The sequence below is a fragment of the Pituophis catenifer genome, unplaced genomic scaffold (genome assembly GCF_029215685.1).
Source record: "Pituophis catenifer annectens isolate HBS135680 unplaced genomic scaffold, rPitCat1.0.hap2 SCAF_4, whole genome shotgun sequence".
NCBI classification, from domain to species: Eukaryota; Metazoa; Chordata; class Lepidosauria; order Squamata; family Colubridae; genus Pituophis; species Pituophis catenifer.
The window spans coordinates 44090146-44114173 of NW_027256884.1; the positions used below are offsets into that span (position 1 = coordinate 44090146).

The following is a 24028-nucleotide window of genomic DNA, read 5'->3' on the forward strand; positions in this document are numbered from 1 at the left end:
TTTACCAGAAAAAAAATGGCCCAATGGTCCAACTAATATTCACCTGCAGCCCAACATGGAGCAGATTGCAATACTGCAAACAGGATGTAATCTTTCTCCTGGCATTCCACAAACATAGAATTCCATTTACCTACATAATCTTAATTTAACCTGTTCCCCAAATATAGAGTCACAATCTTCACAGGGTTATAATTTGCATGGATTTTCCTCAGTAAAGCCAACAGCTGATACTTCAATATCTGTCCAGAGACTGACCAGTTCAAGAAAGTTGAAGGACAGCAAGACAGATACCATTCTGGTAGATCTTTGTTCTATCTTAACCATCTGCCATAGCTTTATCTGCTCAACCATGAAGGCTGTGGAATAAGAGGTCCCAAGTTAGGAGAACACATATCTAAAAATCCCTGCAATACATCCTCCCACAATTCAGATGTTATTTACACTTTATAGACAATTTGGCTAAGCAATGTCATGTCTTCCATCTCTTCACTCTTGTTACATAGGCCTGTCTGATCCAACTTGCTATTGTTATACAGGAACAAGTACTTGCTCTTGTACTTTTCTTCTAATCATTGGCTGGCAACAATTGTTCAACCCTCAAGGTTATCTAGATTTTTTTTGAATTGTGAGCATTCTTTGAAATCTCTTTCTTATAATAAGGATACTTTCAAGTAAGCATATTTAGGATCAAATGTCCTTAGTATTTTAAATATGATGCCTCATATTCATTATTGATATGGAACATATAAAAATCTACTTTTTTGATTAAGGTTTTACTCCTCCTCCTATATAGTGTAATTAGCAAACATAGTTCAAAATGGATAAAGTAGATGCATTACATTTACATCAGTAAAATCATATTCTTAAAAAAAAAGACCTGATATATCAGGAGCCTGTCGAAGTTAGGAACTCTACAGCTTGGAAGAAAAAAGGAAAAATGTGTAAAAAAGAGAACATGGATTGTACTGCTAATTTTTGGCCAATTCTTGCTTCAGCTCTACCCGCCAGTGGCTACTGGCTCCCATCAGATTATCTGTGAGAAAATTCAGGCCTTGTGAGAACAGAAGTTGTTCATCTCTAGTTGAGTTCTACATCTTGTTTTCAGCAATGTTACAATATTTTGGAAAAGTACAAAGGCAACAGCTTTCATCCATTGTTTGTATAATGATTACCTATCGATTTATCCTAAAATGTTTAGGGTTTAATAGGAAGAATTCATTCCTCTATGAATTTGTATGATACCTTTGGAAATCTACTTATATTATTACTGACTTCTTTTTTTGTCAAACCCTACACAGTAAGTTCATTTTTTCGTAAGTTATTTTGATTTCATCTTTCTCCAGTATTACCAACAGTTACTTTTTTGTCTATTTTCCTAAGAAGTTGGGATTTTCATTTTAATCTCCATCACTTTATGTATACCTGCTTACACTAAAATATATTGGTTATTTCACTACCTATTTATCTAACTCATATGAATTTTTAATATTTATCATACTCAGGTTTTCCATCCTGAATAAGTTGCTTTATTAAAGTGACAATTTCTACCTCTTCCATGTTTTGATATTTGTCAGATCTGCTTTCAGGCTGCTTTTGATTCCCATGGGAAGCACTAGATTACAATATGTTATAGCAATGAGACCTAGATGGGTTTAAAGAACGCCTTGAAAACAAGGATGCTGCTGATACTAATATTTCTTTTTTTTTTATTGAAAAAGTTTTTCAAATACAGATTTTTCCCCCTTTTTTCTCCCCCCCTCCTCCCTAACCCCCCCTCTCCACCCCTCCCCCTGTGACTTCTTCAAAGTAAAATCCAAATTCATAACAGATTATATAATACTTTACCATCCCCTTACTCCGTCCCCCAAATACTGACCCTTTCTTTCTAATAATATTATTATATCCCCCTTTTACTATACATTTCAAAAAAACATTCTACTATAACATTATGTAATAACTTCTGGTTTAACATAGTAATATTATTATAACTCCCAATTTTAACAATAATCTGCCCTTTTTCTCCTCCCCATACATATATCTCTTAAATCAAACCTTGTATGTATATTAATATAACATTTCAAAACAACCTTCCACTTTAAGACTATATAATAAATCCTAATTTAACATTTAATCTTTTGTGTATATTAATATAACATTTCAAAGCAGCCTTCGACTATAAAACTATATAATAAATCCTAATTTAACATTTAACATTTAACATTTATTCAACTCATAATCTGTCCATTTCCTCCACCCCCATAAGTATATCTCTTAAACATCCCTTTTCTTAAACTAAACAATCAGTAAACTAGCCTGTCTTCACCCACTTCCCTACAAAATTTCCATACTTAACAGTTCTTAATATCTTTATTCTTCTGCCCACCCTGCTAAAAAAAAATATTCCCTTATATAGATAAAATCAATGACTTTAAACTTGTATCACCCATATTAGGGTAACATAACATCCCAATTCCAACAGAATGTTCAGAATCCTCAGTTATCATCTGCCCCCATCAATAATAAATATCTTCATGTATATAAAAAAAAGAAAACAACCACCCGAGTGACATTATAATTGTATTCCATATAGTATCTGTAGTAGTGGCTTTCTTCAAGATTATTAATTCCAACCATCATAATGGGGTAACAACCAGATCTTCTGCATGCCCCAACGTAACTCTCTTGCCATATAACTCAGCATAAACGTAATACATTTATCAAAGAATCCAAAATAGATAATTCCAATCCAACAATTTAAGGCCCTTTTCACATCCCAAAATTACGGCATTGCAGAGGTCTGTCACTCTCCTCAGGATAATATTAACCAATACTTCGCCTCAACTGTCTTTTCATGTATTCAATCATCTTTTAGATAACTGGCTTCACTGTTGCCTAGTTTAAAAATTTTTGTTTTTGTGAGACCTATTTCTTTTTTTCTTGACTTTTTATGGGTTTGACCTCCATCCTAATTTCCTTTCTACGAGTTGTATATCAACTGTTCGGTTTTCGTTCTGATCTATAACTTGATCTTGTTGGTTTTGCTTTTGTGGCTTAAATCGCCATTCATATTTCTTTTCTATAAGTTGTGTATCAACTAATTGATTTCCATGCTTGTTTGTGACTTGATGAATCATCACATTAGAATCCAATGCCACTTCTTTCTTATTTATAGGTAATCCAACTGAGACATCTAAAGGATCCAAAGGCGATTCATCTACAAAAACCTCTGTAGCTCGATGTTTTTCCATTATTTCCAACTCCTTCTGCTTATCTTGTGTTGTGCATGAGAATGTTGAGCTCATTTTCAAAATCTTATGATAAAATTCTTCCGCTTTTTCAACAGTATTTAATTGGTATCTTTCTCCTTGATATCTCAATATTATACCAACTGGAACATCCCACCTAAATAAAATATTTTGTTTTTTAAGTTCAGTCACCAGGAATCCAAATTTCTTTCTATCCAATAACATCTTAGGCGGTAACTCTTTATATATCCAAATTTTTCTTCCATACAGTTGTAAAGTAGAGTTAAAAGATTTTTGCACAATATTATTTCTTATTTCTTTATCTGTAAAGTAAATCACTACATCTCTAGGCAGTTGCCTTTGCTTTGCAATCCAAGAATTTACTCTGTAGACTCTGTCAATCCTGCAAAATACTTCCTCAGGATGAACCTTTAAAATCCCAGCCAGAATTTCAGCAGATATTTTCCTTAAATCATCTCTGTTATTTTCCTGCAATCCTCTCAATCTAATCGCAAATTCTGTAAAGCTGTGTTGCATCATTAAAACTTCTTTTTCAATCCGTTGTTTTATATTTTCTACATTGCAAGTCTTATGATCTGCTTCCATTTTAGATTTTTCTTCTAAGCTATTGTCTTGAGTATTTATCAAATCATTTTCAATTCTTTGTATTTTGTCCAAATTATAAATCTTGTCATCAATTTCCTCCATTTTAGACTCTAATAAATTAATATTTGTATCCAACTTTATAGCAATTTCTGAAAAACCATTAGTCATTTTTACAATCTTTCGTTGCAAATTATCATACTTTAATTGTACCAATTCTTTAATTTCCTGCTTGAATTTTTCAAGATTCTGGTTCACAATCTCATCCCTTCTTACAATCTCCTCCAAAAGAAATTCAATTAAATTAAAATCAGTTCATGTAGTTTGTAGATGGGGGAATCCCCCCCCATTGCTTGTTTGTCTGACTTTGTTAGTTTAAACGCCATACTTCCACACAGACAAACTCTTTTTTAAGAACAGAAAAGAAAGCTTCTTTCCAAACAAGATCAGTATCAGATCTCCAGGAAAAAGAAAACATAAAAAATAAAACTTTTTCTTGAATTGTAGCCAGCAGTATTTATTCCGCTACTTTGTGGCTTATTAAGAAACGGAAGGACTTTCCCTTTCAGCTTTCCCTTCTCAAGTCTCGGCAGTCGCCATTTTAAAATTCTTTTTTCCTTTCTTCAGTATCTTTTATAAAGTAAATGAAAATACTTGCGATTTAGGGCCACAGGTCCAGATCTCATCCTCTTTAATTAATCTGTTAATTTTCTTTAAAAAGCTTGTTTTCGTCGCCTGGCTCTGCAAAAAAGCAGAGGTCTCCTGAAGCCCGGAGCAGCGGCGAGGGAAATAGGGAGCCTCATCTGCTTCGCCCCCAAGAGTAAAAAAAAAACTCTCGGGGCTTCGCAGAGAGCTCTACCTGCCCTCACCTGCTCTGTCTCACATTTCCTTATGGAAATGGAGTTTTTCGAGCCGCCTTTCAGATGTAAAGGCGGCTCTTTACAGGCGACGGGGCTGGCAGTCCCGAGGGACTGTCTGGCAGCGACAGAGAGCAAACAGGAAGTCCACTAATATTTCTTTTTTGATTATGAAGCTGATTGTGTTAGTAATATTTCTGCTTGCTGTATCATTAACAATCATTTGAACATAAAGTTCACTATTTAAAAAAACCTATAGAAATCATCAGTAGAATCCCCTGCTTAGTTTATAGTATCTCTCACAAATGACCATCAAGCCTCTGTTTGAAGTCCTCTAGTGAAGGATAACTCAACAAATCATGCAGTAGCATGTTCTAGCGACTGACCTTCAAAAAATTTATCCTGATGTATAGCCTGAAATGTTACTTGTAATCTTAATTCATTGATTCCGGTGTCGCCTTTGGAATGTGTGGCTAAGAATATTGAAGTTGCTGTTTAGAAAAATCAAGCTTTTGATAGTGTGCACCAAACCATGGGCATTAATCAAACAGATGGTAAGGAAGAAGGGGAACTCAGACACAAAACAGGTTATGCAGAAAACAAACATAGGGGCAGTCAAAAAAAACTCAAATGTCTAAAATATGAGGAATAAACAGGATGAACTAGTAATCCAAGTACACAAGGGCAGATATGATTTTGTTGCCATTACAGAAACTTAGTGGGATGGAACCAGTGGTGAAATCTGAAATTTGTTACTACTGGTTCTGTGGGCGTGGCTTGGTGGGGGGGATGTGACTGGGTGGGCGTGGCCAATTTTTTTTCTTTTAAAACCATTTTTTTCTACAACCTCTTTGGCAAAGAGGTTGTAAAAAAATGCTTTCAAAAGGCTCTGATGATCCCAGCTGAATTGCCTGATCAGCAGAGGCTTTTTAAAAAACCTCTGCCAATCAGGCAACTCATCTTGGATCGTCACAAGCATTTAAAAGAAAAAAACCCTTTTTTTCTTTTAAATGCCTGTGACGATCCAAGCTGAGTTGCCTGAAAGGGTTTTTTTCTTTTAAAAGCCTTTGACAATCCCAACTGAGCCACATGATGATCAGAGGCATTTTTTTTTTTACTTTTAAAAGCATTTCTTGGCCAAAGAGTTTGTAGAAAAAAATGCTTTTAAAAGTAAAAAAAAAAGCCTCTGATGATTGTGTGGCTCAGCTGGGCATGGGGGTGGGCAGGGATTTTTGCTACCGGTTCTCCAAACCACCCGCCTCCATCGCTACTGGATCAGGTGATCTGGTCCGAACCGGGAGCATTTCACCCCTGGATGAGACTGATAAATGAATATAATCTAGAGATATTTAAATGGTTTATAAGAAACAGACCTAATAAAAAAGGAGGTGGAGTTGTGCTATAATAAGCAGAACAATGATGAAAACTGTCTTGAATGTATTTGGGAAAAAAGAATGACATTCCCGTAGGTATATACCATAGGTCACCCAACCAAACAGAGGAAATAGATGAACTTTTTGATAGTCAATTAATTAAGGTACACCACAATAGTAATGCGGGACTTTAACTATCCTGACATTGACTGGAAAACCAACTCTGCACCTAGTGGAAGATCAAAGATTGCTGACAAACCTAGTAGACAACTTGTCTCCCAAAAAGTAGAGAAGGAAACTAGAGGGTGAGCCATACTTAATTTTCACTAACAGAGATGAAATGATAGAAGGCATTGAAGTTACAGGACCCTTGGCGGGAGGGTGACGAGTGACCATGCAATATTGGAATTCAACATTATGCAAGCACAAGCAATAGAACAAAGTCAGACTAGAATCTTGGATTTTAAGAGAGCTGATTTCAATAAATTTAGACAGAGCTTGGGAAGGATTCCATGGATGAGAAACTTCAAGAGGCTTGGAAAATTTTGAAAAGTGAGATTATAAAAGCCCAGTCTAGCACAACTCCAATGAAGAAGAAAAATAAGAAAACTCAAAAGAAACCAGCATGGTTGCCCAAAGAAATCTCTGATAAACTGAAAACCTTTCTTCTTTTAATGTAGTATTTATTTTGCTCTCAAAATTACAGACTAGTCTTTTGAAATTCCATGAATAAAAATTCTTAAGACTTTATTGATTAATGAATCAATATCAATGAATCATATTTATATCACTCAAACTCAAGTGATCATTTAATGATCATTTACACTTGTCAGAAAATGAGTCTATACTCATGTGCTGAGATACATTTTCTAATGTCTATTTTCCTCATGGCAAAATGAAAATAGAAAACAGGGATATTGGATACTTTTAAATAAAAACTTTAATGTCTTATAAATATTATTTGTTTAATTAACTTTGTGAAATGCAGTCTTATAATCAAATTATAAGGCTGCATCTCACAAAAAAATGACTTTGGGCAGTCTACAACATATATAATTTTATGTTTATAAACATAAAACTGGTAATGTTAAAAAGCAGTCATTAAACAATTTAAAAAATAATTCAAGAGATTAGATGTTAACAGCAACAATGGAACAACCTCAAGATCTCATAGTTTTTGAACAGCTATTACATAAAGACCCTATAAGTCTAATATTAACTTAATGCTCTTAATGAAAACATGACTTTGACAGTAAGAACATTTCAAGGTAATTGTTTTTTACCAGCAGCCATACAGTTCAATTTTATATTATGAATCAAGATCCCTTTTCCCCTAATAAACCTTTCTCTTTTATTAAAAGAAAAATAGACCATTTATAAGTTATATATCTGTTTTATATTTACTTTTAAATAAAAAAAACCACTCCATAAAAATTACTAAAAAATAAGCTAAAGTTATGTGATTGCCTGTAGCAACTTGACCATAGCAAGCAGCTTCACCTGCTATTCTGTCTTAATTCCATATTTTTGAACTCCCAAACAGCCCTACAAATTATCTTCTATTTCAGGTCCTCTAAGAGTGCACCCTTCGATACCGTAACTGACTCATAGAATTATAGAATCATAGAGTTGCAAAGGACCTGGGAGATCATCAAGTCCAACTCTCTACAAAACTGCAGGATTCATTATACTATCCCTGTTAGATGACTAATTCAGCCTCTATTTGAAAACACCCAGTTGAAGAGAAAATAAACTATTTCATATGTAAAATGTCAATTGTATCTGTTATGATTATCTTACTGAACAATGCATCTGAACCAGATTTTCTTAACTTACTTTCAGAAAAAAGATTCTCCCCTCTCCATCTCATCCACCTAAATTAATTTGCATATAAAACCTAATCTCAGTACTGTAGCACTGAACCATTGGGAATAACATGAAATAACATGAAATGTGTGTGTGTGTGTGTGTGTGTGTGTTTATGTGTATGTATGAAATTTCATTTCATAAACCTACACACATGTAGAATAGCAAACAAAGTATGCAACAAGGCCAGTTAATAGCTGAAGTAAGGATGCAGAAAGATTATTGGAGTGATATTCCAAGCCAGAGTTTTGCCCTTGCATTGCAGCAAATCTCTTGGATTTTTTAATTTTATGGCAGATAAATCTTATCAAAATAGGTATAACTGTTGCAGTATTACTTATTTGGGACATATCCAGTTGTTAGCTGGCTGTGTTCTTTCTGGAAATGAAGGAAATGAGCAGTTCCAAATGTATAAGGTTTCATTTTTATAGTGTACTCTACCATCCAAACTAGTTTCATCTTTGCCATAATAATGAACTAGAATGAACAGTTCATGAAAACTGATGTTGTGGGCATTCGAGAGAAATGTTTATTCAGTTTATTTTACCTTGATTTTAGATGTAGACAAAGACTACCACATTGTGCCCACTATGTCCTTTTCTAAACAAGACGGCCAAGAATGGAACTTATGGATGCTATTTGAATTATCAGTAGGGTGCGTGACCTATGAAGTCATACTATTCCTATGCAATTAGCAATTAGAAAACAGAGAAAGGTGTATGTATAATCCATGGATGAAGATCTTAAGTATGGAAGAGTAGAATGAAGCAGATATTATGGAAGATAAAATTTTCCAATTCTACTAAGACCTATCTAGCAGTGATGTTTTTAAATTGCTGATTTTAAGCTCAGCACTGACTCCATTCCAGATTAAAACAGCATATTTTGGTGATTAAAAGTTTAACACAGCTGGGAAGTGTTTTCTTTTTTCTTCATATGTAAAAACTGCTTCTAGCATCTGTTTGAATTAAAGTCATCCCGAGCTAAATTAGGAATGTCTGTAAGGAGAACATAATGTTGACAGCTCTGAATTATAATATATCAACACAGATGTTTTAAAGAGGCTAATTCACTTTTATTTAAATGTCAGCATTTGCTGTCACATTGTTAAATACATTTGTCACAATTAAAAAAAGACAAGAATTCAATATCTATGTTCTCATATAATTCATACACACATCTTCATTGGAAAGTAATTGATGATTAAATAACATTTAATGTGTACTAGACAACCCAAATCCCATTCTGTCATAGATATTTCTATCCTAAGGGGTCCGGGTATTCTCTGAGCTTGGTTGTTTTCTTGTAGATATTTTATGACCCAAATTAGGTAAAATCATCACTGCTGATGATGTTACCTAATTTGGATAATGAAACATCTGCAAGAAAACAATCAAGCTCAGAGAGCTCCACATTCCCCCCTCATTTCAATCCTGAGCTACAAATATTCTCCTTTATTAATAGTTCTATACTTAAAGATAAAAACAGTATGACCAAAGGTAGGCAAAAAAGCAGTGGGAGCAAGGATGATTTTATGCTTCCTGCTGGCTTCCACACTGAGTTTATTTTTGGGAATCTGATAAGAGACATTGGAAATCCCTCCTTCCTTCCTTCCTTCCTTCCTTCCTTCCTTCCCTCCCTCCCTCCCACCCTCCCTCCCTCCCTCCCCCCCCTTGGCTGGGAAATTGTCACAGAACATTGAAAATGAAGATCATTTGACCGCAGTCCTAACCATGAATTTCATTTGGAAATCTACCAGACATAGTTCATGGAATAGTGATGCACTATGAGTCTATCAAGATGCAACTATTGCTATTGTGATTTAGCTGGATACTTCAATGAATATTTCCACATATTGGAGAAATTGCAGAAATCCAACTGGGAACATGAATGATAAGAAGTCCCAATTCAGGAAAGGCACAATTGGCATTCAAGAGAGAGTTATACAAAGGCCTTCTGTCTTTGTAGAGTAGACATTTACTGCCTACTCTTGAAACAATGGCATATAAAAGATTGTGATTTGGAACATAAGAAGAGTACAAGACAAAGAACATGAATGAATGAATGATAATTATATGCCCATAAAACTAGGAAAAATGGAATGATATATTAAATCTGAATAAAGATTGATTTTGTGGAATGGAATTGATGAATAAGTGGAGGGAAGTAAAGATGCAGTTTTAACTGAAATTATTAATTTAATTAAAAAGCAATTTAATTGTACAGGCTAATATATATATAAAATATGAATCGGTGTCATATAGATTGTTGTATGTATAAAGCTTGGAATGCATAATTTCATAACGTACTAACTGCTTGGGACGGGGTAAAAAGATTTGTTGTAAGGTACCATAGAAAGACTAAGAGCATTACATTTCTGAAGCAAACAAGAAAAAAAATGCACCAAAACTTAAACATAGATATAAGATCATATTTTTGTGCATCCAATCAGGAAAAATAAGTTATCAATTACCGGTATAACAATTCTCCTTATATACGTGACATATACCTACAATTTCCAAAGCTCTCAGATTCCAGGAACAGCTTCTAGTAATGGTTAGGATTCTGTGTAAGGAGGCTTGTAGATCTGATCGTCCTGCCAGTGAGGAATCTAGAAATTATATGTACTATATATGTCTGTACAGTAAGTGTGTGTGCGTGCATATAGATATATTTATTTATGTGCTTGTGTGTATAAGTACCTCTCTGTGTGTATTATTAGACAATCTCATAATCATGTTGCATCATATGTGATATTGAAAGCTATGAGGTTCTGGGACTTTATGTCTGTCTGTCTGTCTGTCTGTCTGTCTGTCTGTCTGTCTGTCTGTCTGTCTGTCTAATACACTGTTCTTCTCACTAAAGTTTGTGATGGCACCTTTATGTGAAAGTGCATATTTTGGTCAAAATCTCTGGTTTTACTGCTCACATGTATGCACTTTTAGCAGATACAGAAACTGAAGTTCTAAAGCCAATTTTTTCTCACTGAGAATTCTGAAAAGACATGCATAAGATTTCATGTACATTAATCAGTAGCTTTTAGCCAATATATTGCCTATTTTTTCTAAAATGCTGAAGGAATTCATGAAGATATAAGATAGTTTCTTTCAAGCATTTATGAGATTAAAACGAAATGAAAGAACTCTTTTCTTCAATGCAAACACTAATTTATCTTCCACCATAAAAGCAAATGAAATATAATAACTTGGGCTTTATTAGAAACTCTTATTCATCTAGACTGAATGCTAGGAAATGCATTGTAAGAGTGCAGATAGACTAAGAAAATAGCAGTTTGTTCCAATTTTATGGTTTTATATATTGTATATTACATTGTTGTATTTTATTCATTATATATTTTGATAGAAATGTAGGAAGAACAGTTAAAAAAAGATCATAAAAAGTTTGCATTTGAAAGGGCACTGGCAACTTGTGGATCAGCAGATGTTACTGAGCTGATTTCTTATCATACACGGATAATATTGCTAGTGATTATAAATCATAAAAATGCATTTTGGTTGCAGAGATTCTTCATTTTGAGCTGGATAGGCTAAACATCTAATTCAAGATAAGAAAATTTGTGTTTGATCAATCCAGTATTTTAAAGGTACTGCAGTATTATGGCTCCAAGATTGCAGTGATTAGATTCTTTTAATTTGATTAATTAATTTTATTTTAACATTTTAAGTTTTACTGATCAATACTGTATTCTATTTTTTGTTTTCATGGGGGGTTCAGGCCTACCTTTATGCCCATATCAAATACGCTATGAAATATTCTCATGGCTGAGGAACTGGTCTTCCTGGTCGTAGTCACTAAACCATATGACTTTTTTAATGTCCGTGTAAAACATTTCAGATTTATGGCATAGAAGGCAAAGAGTAACTAAACAGCAAGTAGATCAACTCGTGGACATGTTTGTACACTATTTAGAAAATAATTATACTACTTAAAAGTTTTCTTTATCCTGCATGAGCCCCCCCCTCTCTCTTTCTCTCTCTCCCTCCCTCCCTTCCTCCCTCCCTTCCTCCCTCCCTCCCTCCCTCCCTCCCTCCCTCTCCACTTTTAACAGCAACAAAAGTCAGAGATAGTATAAATCATACAGGCTTCTGCATTTGTCCCCCACCATTTTGTTTCTTGTCTAAAGAGCTGGAGGATTCAACATACATTGTACTGCAGCTAACCTCCACCCTCATTATGTCTTTTGTCATTTTAAAGGCCATTGTAGAGTAGTCAGAAAAATAATTCATGTGGCATAATTTATGTATTTTATTTGCGAAGTTAAAGTACATAATTGTCAAAGGGGAGAAGAGCACTTTTAGTTTAAACAGATACTGTCATACTATTAACTAGACTCTAAGAAAAATGTCTATTAATCAACTGATGTACACTTCTACTCACACTATTTTCTATAGAAGAGTGTTTCTCTTGACAGGCATGAAAAACAGTCAGGCAATAGCTTATTGATTCTGCTCTGTGTTATCAGAAACCATGGCATTTGTTAAGTCCTGAAAAAGAATGATTTCCATTTTGACACATCTTGGACTTATTTGATGGCTGGTGATCTTCCATCTATCTCAGGAAAGTGGCATATTGAACAAATTAAATTTTATTTTTAATAAAATGCATGTCAATTGTATTACCAGTGAAATCCATATGCTAGGCCTCAGGTAAATATATTTTATTATTATATTTAATGCTGCTACTTTGCCTTTATGAAAGAGCTCCTTGGAAATAAAAAAAAATCTTGTTTCAGAGAAAGTTTGGAATATGTAATACAATTGTTCATAATGTAGCACTGGCTAGATATTCTACAGCAGATTAGTTGGTTAGTTCATCCAAGAAGATAATAAGGCCTGCCTGATCTTACATACCTGTTACTTCAAGCATAATCTGAACAACTGTTTGTTGGATTGAGATACCTGTTCATTTCTGTTGGATTGCTGCTCTTTGGAACGTCATTATTGTCTTCAGTTTGATTGGGAACAATAAAAACTCAATGTGTTTTGTACTGACAGAAGAGATATCATAAAGTTGTTCAGGAACTATATAAAAATGTTCAGTCAGTGTCCTTATCTCCCCTGCTGCCAGCTAACTTCTACCAGCTACTCTACAATTGTCATCAGTCCCAGTGCCCCTTCTCACTATCCACCAATAGTTGTCTTTTTCCTCATTGTCCAGCTGCATATCAATCACCACTTCATGTCCCAGCACACCATTCTTTAATAGAAAAAGCTAATTTTGTGACTCTTTGATAGGAATATCTGGACATTGTCCCTATGTCTGGTTTTAGGGCCATTACTGAATATGTTTGGGAATCTTTTGTCTTTTTCAAAAGAAAATAGAAGAGTTTTTATTTTTATTTTTATTGCAGACCAGCATATTGCAAATACTATTAAAATAACCTTATTCTTTCTTGATGATTGCAGATTTCATTAAAGAACGGCATTTAACTGTTCTGGTATCTAATAAAGCTTCACTCTTACAGGAATTTACCAGAACAAAAGGATTATTAATTGCTGGAAGATTAATTCAATCCTTACAGTGATCTTCTTAAACAATGAAATTATATACCAGCTGGGATATCTAGAAAGAGCAGTCTCCACTTTAATGACCAGTCTTATAACAGTTTATCAAATTTACAGATTACAACTCTGACAGATCTTTGTGTCTGATAGCATATTATATTGGTCATTCCACTAATGCATTTTACTTTTCTGCAATGATTAGAAATGCAGCCATTAAGGTTCTATGCTGTTGTCAAGCTTTGTAGCAGTAGCTTGCAATAACAGAATGATGGATTATAACACAACCAAGGAACCAACACTTTTTGCCCTTCTCAGACCTACCCCTATTAATCTTAGTTTGCTTCTCCTGAATTCACAGATAAAAGATTAGATTGGATTTTTCTTTTTTACTATCCTTAAAAACATCTTCTGCATAATTATCTACATTTTGAGAATGAAGTCTAAAGAAGAAAAAATCAGAAGTTGAAAAAGGTAGTCTTACTACACATCTGATAAATCAGTTTCTCCCAAAGCTACTACAATTTTAATATTCAGCCATATAGTTAAAACAGTTTAGAAAATACAGATGCTATATGTTGCAGTAAATGGTTCCTCAGCATCTCCCATTTTTTCTAGATCCATTTTGTGTGAAGCAAGTGGGTCGTTTGACTTTCTAAAAAGGAGAAGTCTGAATCAGGATGGGACAGAAATAGAGAAGTGGGATATTAAGGAAACTGAAACCATCTAACTAGAAGATAGCTTAGATACCTTGCTTTTTTTCTTGGATGGATCTATGGGTGAGATTTAATATCTCATCTATTCTTTGATAGGATTTACTTGCATATTTAGGAGAAAATGTTGACCACTGGCTGCAAAACAAAAAATGCATCTCTATAGCACCACTAAAATAAAATTATGAGCCCTGGTGGTGCAATGGTTTAAATGGAGTATTGCAGGCAAAACTCTTCCTACAACCTGGAGTTTGATTCTGACAGAGCTCAAGGTCGAATCCTTCCATCCTTCCAAGATCAGTAAAATAAGGAGTCCAGATTATTGGGGGCAATATGGAAACAATCTTTCTACATTGTAAACCAGCAAGAAAGTACTGTAAAGTGTTATGGGACAGTATATAAGTCTAAATGCTATTGCTATTGCTAAAATTCAAGACACTTTTTTAACTACCTTCTTGAAAGCAGTAGCAAAGGGGCCAACTGCATTTCTGGGGCCAGAAGTGCTCTAAATGTTCAGGAAGGACTGCCTTTGGGCTCACATACCCCTTATTTTCATAGGACCAGGACTCTACATCCTCTCCACTAATAATTATACAAGATGGAGAAACAATTTAGAGGAATCAATTTCTAAAATAACCGAGGGCTGGTGGTGTCTGATTTTATAGATTAAATTGTACAGTTCAGTTATAAATAAAGATATTAGCCAAACTTGATATGTTGCCCTTGAGATGTTGAATAGTATATTCCTGATACTGCCAGCTAGCATGATCAATTATATAGATGCCAAGAAAGTTAAGCATTCAGTGGCTCCCAGGTTTCCCTTCATCACAGCATCAAGGTCATTATCTGACCCTGCTACCTTTCTAACAAATCTTTGATATAGAGAGCACTTAGCTTTTTATATGGCTAATCGTTGTGCTCAATAGCCTGGGGAACTCCTTCAGAATGGTAAAACAATATAGAATGTTGATAATAGCCTTTTTGGTCTAACAGCACACAAGACCTCTGAATACTGATAACTCTAGTTAAAGTTAATGCACCTTAGAATTGTAAAATGCACTTCATTGTCTAACTAGGAGTTTTAGTTCCAGAGATCTTCTGCATCTTCAGTGATATAAACTACATTCAGAAGTTATGTGTTGCTCTCTAATCTGTAGCAAGATCAGCTACAAGACTTCACAAATTATTTTATGTTAAGGCATGCAACTAAAAATAAAATTTTAAAACCAATTGTTTACCATTTACTGAATAGCTTTCCAAATCTTGAATCATTTATAATAGAATGTGTTTCATTAAAGTGGCAGGGAAATATCCTTTACGATGGGAGGTTGAATGGTATCAAGAGTAGAGCTATCAAGACTTCTAGTAAAATGGAGATCTTCTATTACAAAATTGGTTTTCTGAGAGATGTGGAAACAGTACTGTTTGGACTGTTAAGGAAGAGATCTGGTAAGTGGGGTACCAATTATATGTTTATGCCACTTTGGGGAAGATAATATTCCTATAAAACAAGAAGTAGCCTTCTTCTCTGCTGGATCAGTCAAGTTCTGAAAAGCTACCCTACCACCCTGAGCTTCAATTACTGGAGAAAACAACTGTGAAAGACCTGGGGAGCCTGGCTTTAAGTCAGAAATTAATTACAGCTCCTCATGAAGTGGGGATTTTTACTGCAATCAAATCAAATGGTAGATGTAGGGAGAATGATTTTAACTTTACATGTTCATTTGAGTTTCTGATATTGCTATGAAAATTAATTGAAAAGGAAGATAAGGAAGAAAGAAAACTGAGAAAAAAATATAATGATTTTTTTTTTTTGAAAAAGATAAAACACCCTTGGTTGAATTATATCTGAATTAAGAGATTTAAGGTGAAACATGCAGGATAAATAATACTACTGTTGTTGTTGCTGCTGCTGTTGCTTTTGTTTTAGTAAAATGTTTTCAACAGCTCTTAATTTTAGATCATTCCATGGCATTGCTCTTGACACCATCCAGAAACTTCAGTTTATCCAGAATTCAGTGGTGCAGGTAGTTATAGACACACCTCAAAATGGCCATATAACACTGTTATTTCATGAGCTGCATGGACTTTCATGCATTCAAAGGGCTGGTTATGACTTTTAAAGTCCTATTTAACATAGGATCAGGCTACTTATAAGGCTGTCTTCTCCCAATAATATCTATCCACCCACAACTTCCAAATGGAAAATGTGCTCCAGTTCCCTTATTTTAAATTTTATTTAAAATTTAAATTTCATCATCTTATAGGGTGGTAATGGTGAACCTATGGCATGTGTGCTGGAAGTGGCACACAGAGCCATCTTTCCGGGGAAGCCAGCCATCACCCGTTGCTCTTCCAGATTCCAACACAAACATGTGTGCGGCCCAACTGGCATTTGTGCACTGGGGAACTGCTCTTCCAGTTTCTGGCGCTTCTGCACATGCAAAATCTTGGTTTACGTAGGAAGAACCTGGCTAAAGAGAGAAACACACATAAAGGCCTACGAAAAGAAAAGAAAAAACAAATACTGTACCTTTACAGGGAGGATACATGGGATGAGGGTGTGGCTAACTGCTGAGGACTAATGTCCGAAATAGATCTATCTTAGTCTCCTTAGTCTCCCAACGGGCAGCAGAGTGCTTGCTGGCTGGCTGAAGGAAAAAAAAGCCTAGAAACTAGTGGATTGTGATTTCACTGAACTAGGGCTGCATAAAAATCTTGGTTTACGTAGGAAGAACCTGGCTAAAGAGAGAAACACACATAAAGGCCTATGAAAAGAAAAGAAAACACACACACACACACACACACACACACACACACACATATGTATATATATGTATGTATGTATGTATATATATATATATATATATATATATATATATATATATATATATATATATATATGCATATTCTTTCTAGCCAGGTTTTACCTATGTAAACTTAGTTGTTCTTCAGCCCTAGGTTCTGTGAAATCTCATTCACAAGTTCTTGGGCCCTTTTTCTGCTGACAAACTGCAACTCTGTGTTGCTTCCTGGGAGAAGCAACACAGAGTTGCAGTTTGTCAGCAGAAAAAGGGCCCAAGAACTTGTGAATGAGATTTCACAGAACCTAGGGCTGAAGAACAACTAAGTTTACATAGGTAAAACCTGGCTAGAAAGAATATGCACATAAAAGCCTATGAAAAAAGAATATATATATATATATATATATATATATATATATATATATATATACATATATATATATATATATATATATATATATATATATGTTTTTCTTCTAGCCAGGTTTTCCCTACGTAGCCAAGGTTTTTTTTTTTTTTTTTTTTGTAGCTCCAGCTCAGTAGAATCACATCTACTCGGTTCTGGGCTTTTTTCCTTTCTGACACCTAGCAGAAAAAAGGAAAAAAGCCCAGAACCGAGTAGATGTGATTCTACTGAGCTGGAGCTACACAAAAAAAAAAAAAAAAAACCTTGGCTACGTAGGGAAAACCTGACTAGAAGAAAAACACACATAAACCCTACGAAGAAGTAAGAAATATATATATATATATATATATATATATATATATATATATATATATATATATATATATATATATGTAGGTCTTTGGTTATTCGGGTTTTTTCCCGACTAAAATTGGAAGTGTCTCGGTGACATTTTGACAAAGTCTCATTCGTCATCTTCAGGCTGGTGTTTTCGGCTTCATGCTTCTAGGAGCAATGTGAGATCGCAGCTGTTTCTTCTTTTTAACTGCTAGTGGGGGTGTGAACTGATTGGGTGGGAGCTTGGCTGTGTTCTGATTGGATGGAGGTGTGTTTTGATTGGTTGGGGGCTTGGCTGTGCTCTGATTAGATGGGGGGGTTGGCTGTGCTCTGATTGGATGGGGGTGTGTTCTGTTTGGGTGGGGGCTTGGTTGTGTTTGGGTTAGTCTGAGTTGCAGGGGGATTTGAGCTGGTGAGCTGCATTGCTGTTGTTTGGTTTCACATTCGTGGTTGTGCCACATCTTCATGGTAGGTGTCAGTCTGCTTCATGTATGGATTGGAGGGGTTTAAAGTGGCTAATGATGCAGCTGTGGTCTGGCTTCTGGTCCATGGTCGTGCCTCATCACCGGTGTGGGTTTGAGTCTGCTTTCCACGTGGATGTGTGGTGGTGACATTCTGTGTGGCCCTCGTGAGTGTGGGTCTGGTGTCATCCTCGTGTTAGGGACTCGTTTGTCAATAAGGGCGGGTTTCCAAATGGCTGGTAGGCGGGAGGTATCATCTCGTTTATTCATGCTGTGTGGGCGTTTTTCTATCTCGATGGCTTCTCTGATTATTCTGTTGTTAAAGTGTTCAGTTTTGTCAATAGTTCTGGTCTTTTTAAAGTCAATTTCAAACGAGTCATTTTCAATCTTTTTTACAGCAGTTATGAGTACAATTATCATCAATGAGATAAATCATAAGATCATTTTTTTTGTTTTACTCAAAAAGTCTGTAATGAGATTACAGTCATTTTTGTATTTAATGCTTTTATATTGTATATGTTTTAATATTATATGGTTTTGTGGAGTGTGGAATTTTTGTTGTTGTTGATTATTTTTTGTGCTGTATATTCCCCAGAGTCACACTGTTTAGATGAACTATAAAAGAAAGATATATGTATAAAAGAAAGATAAATGTATGTTCGCCCAAATAAAAAGAGAAGTTATTCATTTGAAACATGTACAGTATATGAGGAAAGACTACAGCCTGTGCCTCTAGGGAGGAAAATTGTATGACATTGTCTAAAGTTAGAAAAGAATTTAAAGACATCAGAAATCATATTTTGAAAGTATATTATACTTTAAGGTTGCTTAATTTGTAACTTAATCAATAGCATGCTTTCGTTACTAAATATTCATTCAAGTGTATTAAACAATAGAGAATAGAAAGGAGAATCTGGTAAACCACTAAATTCTTGACGGAAACAGTAGAAAGATAATGCCTACTTTAGGAAAGTATTTGGGATAACACATAGGAACTATAATGGTATTAATTCCCAATTTATGGAGTTTTACAAAATCATATTTTGTGAACACAGCTATAGCATTGAATAGAATAACAGAATTGGAGGTGACCTTGGACGTTTTCTAGTTCAGATGAATATCTTTTTAAATGAAATAAATTTTCCAAATTTCAGTTGTCCATTCAAAGGATTTAGCTGTGCCGTAATTTTTAAAATGAATGTGGAGTTATATAAAAATTGAAAGGAAGGCTTGTCTCTACTTTGTTAGACATATAAAAGAAATATTTTGAAAAGAAATACCTTCACCATGTATTGTATTTATATTAGAGCAGAAAGGACCCTGTGGATTGTGTAAGTTACTGTTTTATTGATGTTGATTGTAACAGTAACTTTGACATGAAAGCTACAAACAGGCTTTCCTTCAATAATTTATCCAGCATAGTCTGCCTTTTTGAAAAGATGTCAACCCTTCAATAATATTATATATTTTTTGTAGATATATTTGCATGATATACCAATAAAAAATGAAATAGATGTTTTATAAATAGATCATTAGATGAAGAAAAAAGGTTCTCATATAAAGTTCTCAGAATACAGTTATAAAGAAAAATATCTTTCTGTAGTAATTTTGTGCATAAAATTTATTATTTTAATTCTGCTGCAAGGGTAAATACTAGTGGGATTATCTCCTTTGTGATCAAATGGAGAAGTGGAATGCATCAACGCTCATTTTAATTCCTTTAATGTTTAATTTTACAATTAATAATACAATCTACTGAATCTGAGGAAGTCATGAAGCAGAAATAACAAACAATATATGCAGATGATATACGAAGATGAAGATAATGGTTTGCATAATGATAATCAAGATTTGTCAAACTATCACAACAGTAGAAATACACAATAAATTATAGTAAATCTAATATAATGCCAGTCAGTAAAAGCAGCTAAAGATGTTTGTGAAAAATTAGCCTTTGCTTGTTGTCATGGTTCTAAACACCAGGGGATCATTATTTCTAGAAAAGAGTTGTTTAATGGAAATAAATATACAAAATTGTATTGTCAAGATAAAAGGGCCATTTTGGTGTAAATTAAGGCACAAGACTAACTTATACCAAACTGTTTTTATCATGTGTTAGGTATAATGGAACATTAGTACATGTGCTATTGTCAAACAGTTACTCTTTTTTAATAAGGTGTTATTATAATGTTGAATCACATTCTTGAGAAAGCTAAGGTTTAAAGTACTGATGGCTTGTGGAATTATGTTTCAAATATCTGGAATTTGTCTTTTGAATTAAGAATTTTAAGTATATTACATCTAGTCTATTATAAAAAAACAATGACTCTGTACCCTTGGAAGATTAGTGTTTTGAATCTGATTATCACAATTATGGAACATCTTCATAACATATCTTCAACTTTGTCTTCCTCCTCCATATTTATAGGTAACTCTATTTGGAAGATATTTTACTTCACTCCAAATTTCAGTCCCAAAGAATCTAATGGCTGCCACGATTATCATGTGTGCTTCTGCCATGGACAGTTTGTCACATACCATGATCCACCACTACTTTTTGATCTCTCCAAGGACCCAGAAGAAAACAATCCACTGACACCAGAAACTGAGAGCCACTTCCATGAAATTCTTCAAGCTATTCACCATGCAGTGCACAATCACACCAAGTCAATACTTGCTGTTCCCAACCAATTTTCATTGGGACATATCCTATGGAAGCCCTGGCTTCAGCCTTGCTGTTCATCCTTACTCCAATGGTGTTACTGCAATCATGAGTCATGAGGAAACAAAACTTTATGTAGAGCCTGATATTATCACTGAGAATGGTAAAGAACTCATGTTCTTTAGGAAGAAACAAGAACACAATGTAATCATATTTCCTTAATATTTGCATTAATTGTGCTTAATAATAATGTAAGAGTTACTAGAACTGATTAAAGTGGGCTCACTTATTTTGAAGCCCCTGCAAAAGTGGGTAATGGTGAAACCATAGTTTTGCTAGCATTCACATAGTAATTTTTCTGAGTAAAATAGACATCTCTGGAACAAGAAGGCCAGACTTCTAATACAACTAGGCTGCCTCCTTTACCCACAATGCATATGGAATATGTTATAATTCTAATGTAATATTTTCTCCAGTGTAGCATGGTGGGATAATATGCTGGCTCATTATTTTGGTTCATCACACAATCAACTATCAAATATCAACATCTGTCTATCCCAGGTCCTTAGGAAGAACTCGATAGATGTATAAAAATGCCAAATCTAGTCTGAACATCTGGCTGACTGTGCAATGAACTATAATTGATTGCCAAATTGTTAAATGTAGTAGTAATTAAACTATCATCAAATTTAGGTTTGATTAGGGCCTCACATATTACTGTACCCAATGGCACAAATCTAGAGTACACTAAATACAGCGTGGTATATCATTTAAATGCTGAAGGGGGTTCATAGATGCAATTTTATTTACGCATATGCAGCAAACTCTTCCTGCCTTATTAGAGCAATATAGTTTCTGGATGCATATTACAGAGATAAATGACCAATTCTTTACATATTAATTCAAGAGTGGGGAAAGTGTAGTCCTGGAAATTCATGTGAGTTCAGCCAGCAGAGGCAATGAATAGGAATAGAGATTGTAGTTAAGTGACATTTGAAAAGCCAGTGGCTCTTTATGTCAATAAATAATAAAGCCATGCTACAAAATTTTGATATTTTAGCCTACGCTAAATATAAATATTAGTAAGAATGGACCCTATGCAGGTGGAATCACCTAGGAATCTTCACACTGATGTGAGTGTAAAACTATAAGATATGTCAACCTTAATAGGTTGATCCCGGACCTCCGGACCTTCCGTCGAGCTTTAAAGACCTTCCTATTTCAGCAAGCTGGGCTGGCTTAAAATTTTAATGGGTTATTTTAAGGGTAATGGGTTTAAATTTTTGGGAAGCCAATTTGATTTAATTCTGTTTTAAATTATTTTAAATTTTATATTGTATGTATTTTAATTTTGACTGTTCACCGCCCTGAGTCCTTCGGGAGAAGGGCGGTATACAAATTTAAACAATAAATAAATAAATAAATAAATAAATAAATAAATAAATAAATAAATAAAAGAATGAAATTGCAAGAAGAGGTTCAGTTCCTACATAGGTGAAAGAGCTGCCCAGAATGCTTTGCTTCAAAGCTCATTTGGATGTTCTGCTTCACAGATTGCATTATCCAAATGGACAGATTTACCACAGTGTTCTACATTAGCATTGCTATTCAAAGACAAGATCCATTTTTCATATATATTCATTCCCTTTGCTGATATCATCAGACCGATAAGATTTAATAAATACATCTTTAATTGTGAGTCAACCATAATGGATAATATTATCATCAGTTATTAGGCATAATAGAAAAATGTAACTACTATAGTCCAATCCCATCAAATCACACTACATTACAGAGATACAGAAAGTTCAGGTCTTCAGATTCCTTCTGTGTCCTCTAGATGCCAAAGCTAAATTTAACTGTTTTTCATGATAAATGACTGACTGATAGTTCTAAGTCATCCACACTCTTTAAACCACCTAAAGTGTACTCAGAAAACAATTCCCACCCCACAGTCTTGGAAGGTGGCTCTTCATATGCTACAAAAAGCTTTGCATGGTCCTTAAACTAATGGAAATTGTTTATTCCTACTATATTATTTTCAATAATATATTCCTTTTGCAGAAATATTTTAAATATTTACAAGAGCTGGAGCAAGGTAATTTTCTGTCCAAAATTAAAGACACAATGCTCCATACTCATGTATTAAATGCAAAGAAATTATCTTCATCCAAGCACTTCTGTTGTTTTCATGTGAGGAAAAGTATTAATATAGGATGACAGTTAATATATTTCATTAGATCAGTGACTCATATTATTACTGCTAATTAATTTAACAATGTTACATTATTGAATCACTTTATGCTGTAGCATGAGACATGCTAAAGTATTAAGTATTGTACATTATACCTAAAAGTCTAATTGTTTTCAGTCTTCTTAAGTGTTAAGTGGTCTAAGGCACCCTGTTATTAAGCTGGTTATTAAGACCAGCTGCCTGCAATTACTGCAGGTTCGAATCTCGCCAAGGCTCAAGGTTGACTCAGCCTTCCATCCTTTCTAAGGTAGGTAAATTGAGGACCCAGTTGTGGGGGCAATAAGCTGACTTTGTATAAATATACAAAAGGATGAATGCTATTGCTGAGCACATTGTAAGCCGCCCTGAGTCTCCGGAGAAGGGTGGCATATAAATCAAATTAAAAAAAAAAGTGTAAATCATTTAAAAATATGGGTCATGTTTATAGTTTTATGGTATTCTTAGAATACTCCCATGCAATCTTGTATGGCTATTCTGAATTTTAAAGGGATTTATGTAATCTACAAAACCATAACTATGTCTGTAAACTGCATCTGTATCATTGAAAAAGTATATTATAAAAAAGACTGTAAAATAGAAAAGATTAAATAAGACTACGTACATCAACAATTATTATTCAAATTGAAGAAAGTCAATATCTTATACATTGAGATTGCTGAATTAGCTGTAGAAACAGGAAAGCTCTGATTGTGTGAATGTTCCAGGGAAGAGTATCTGCTGTATTACCAGTACTCTGGAACATTCTGCCCCCAGGATGAGGCTTGATTCACCCTTTATTCTTCCTCAAGGGCCTGAAGATTGGCTATTTTTTAAAAAAATTTGATTTATATGCCGCCCTTCTCCAGAGACTCAGGGCAGCTTACAATGCGTTAAGCAATAGCCTTCATACTTTTGTATATTTATATAAAGTCAGCTTATTGCCCCCA

At 34.4% G+C, this 24028-nt stretch overlaps 1 protein-coding gene across 1 annotated transcript in view; it reads left to right on the forward strand.

The window, feature by feature from the left end:
- Positions 1-24028, forward strand: part of STS (steroid sulfatase) — a 153820-nt gene that overhangs the window by 118364 nt on the left and 11428 nt on the right. Inside the window, exon 10 of the mRNA XM_070943449.1 lies at positions 20615-21052. Coding sequence (XP_070799550.1) covers positions 20615-20967 — 353 coding nt within the window. The 3' untranslated portion in view covers positions 20968-21052. The remainder of the gene's footprint in view (positions 1-20614; positions 21053-24028) is intronic.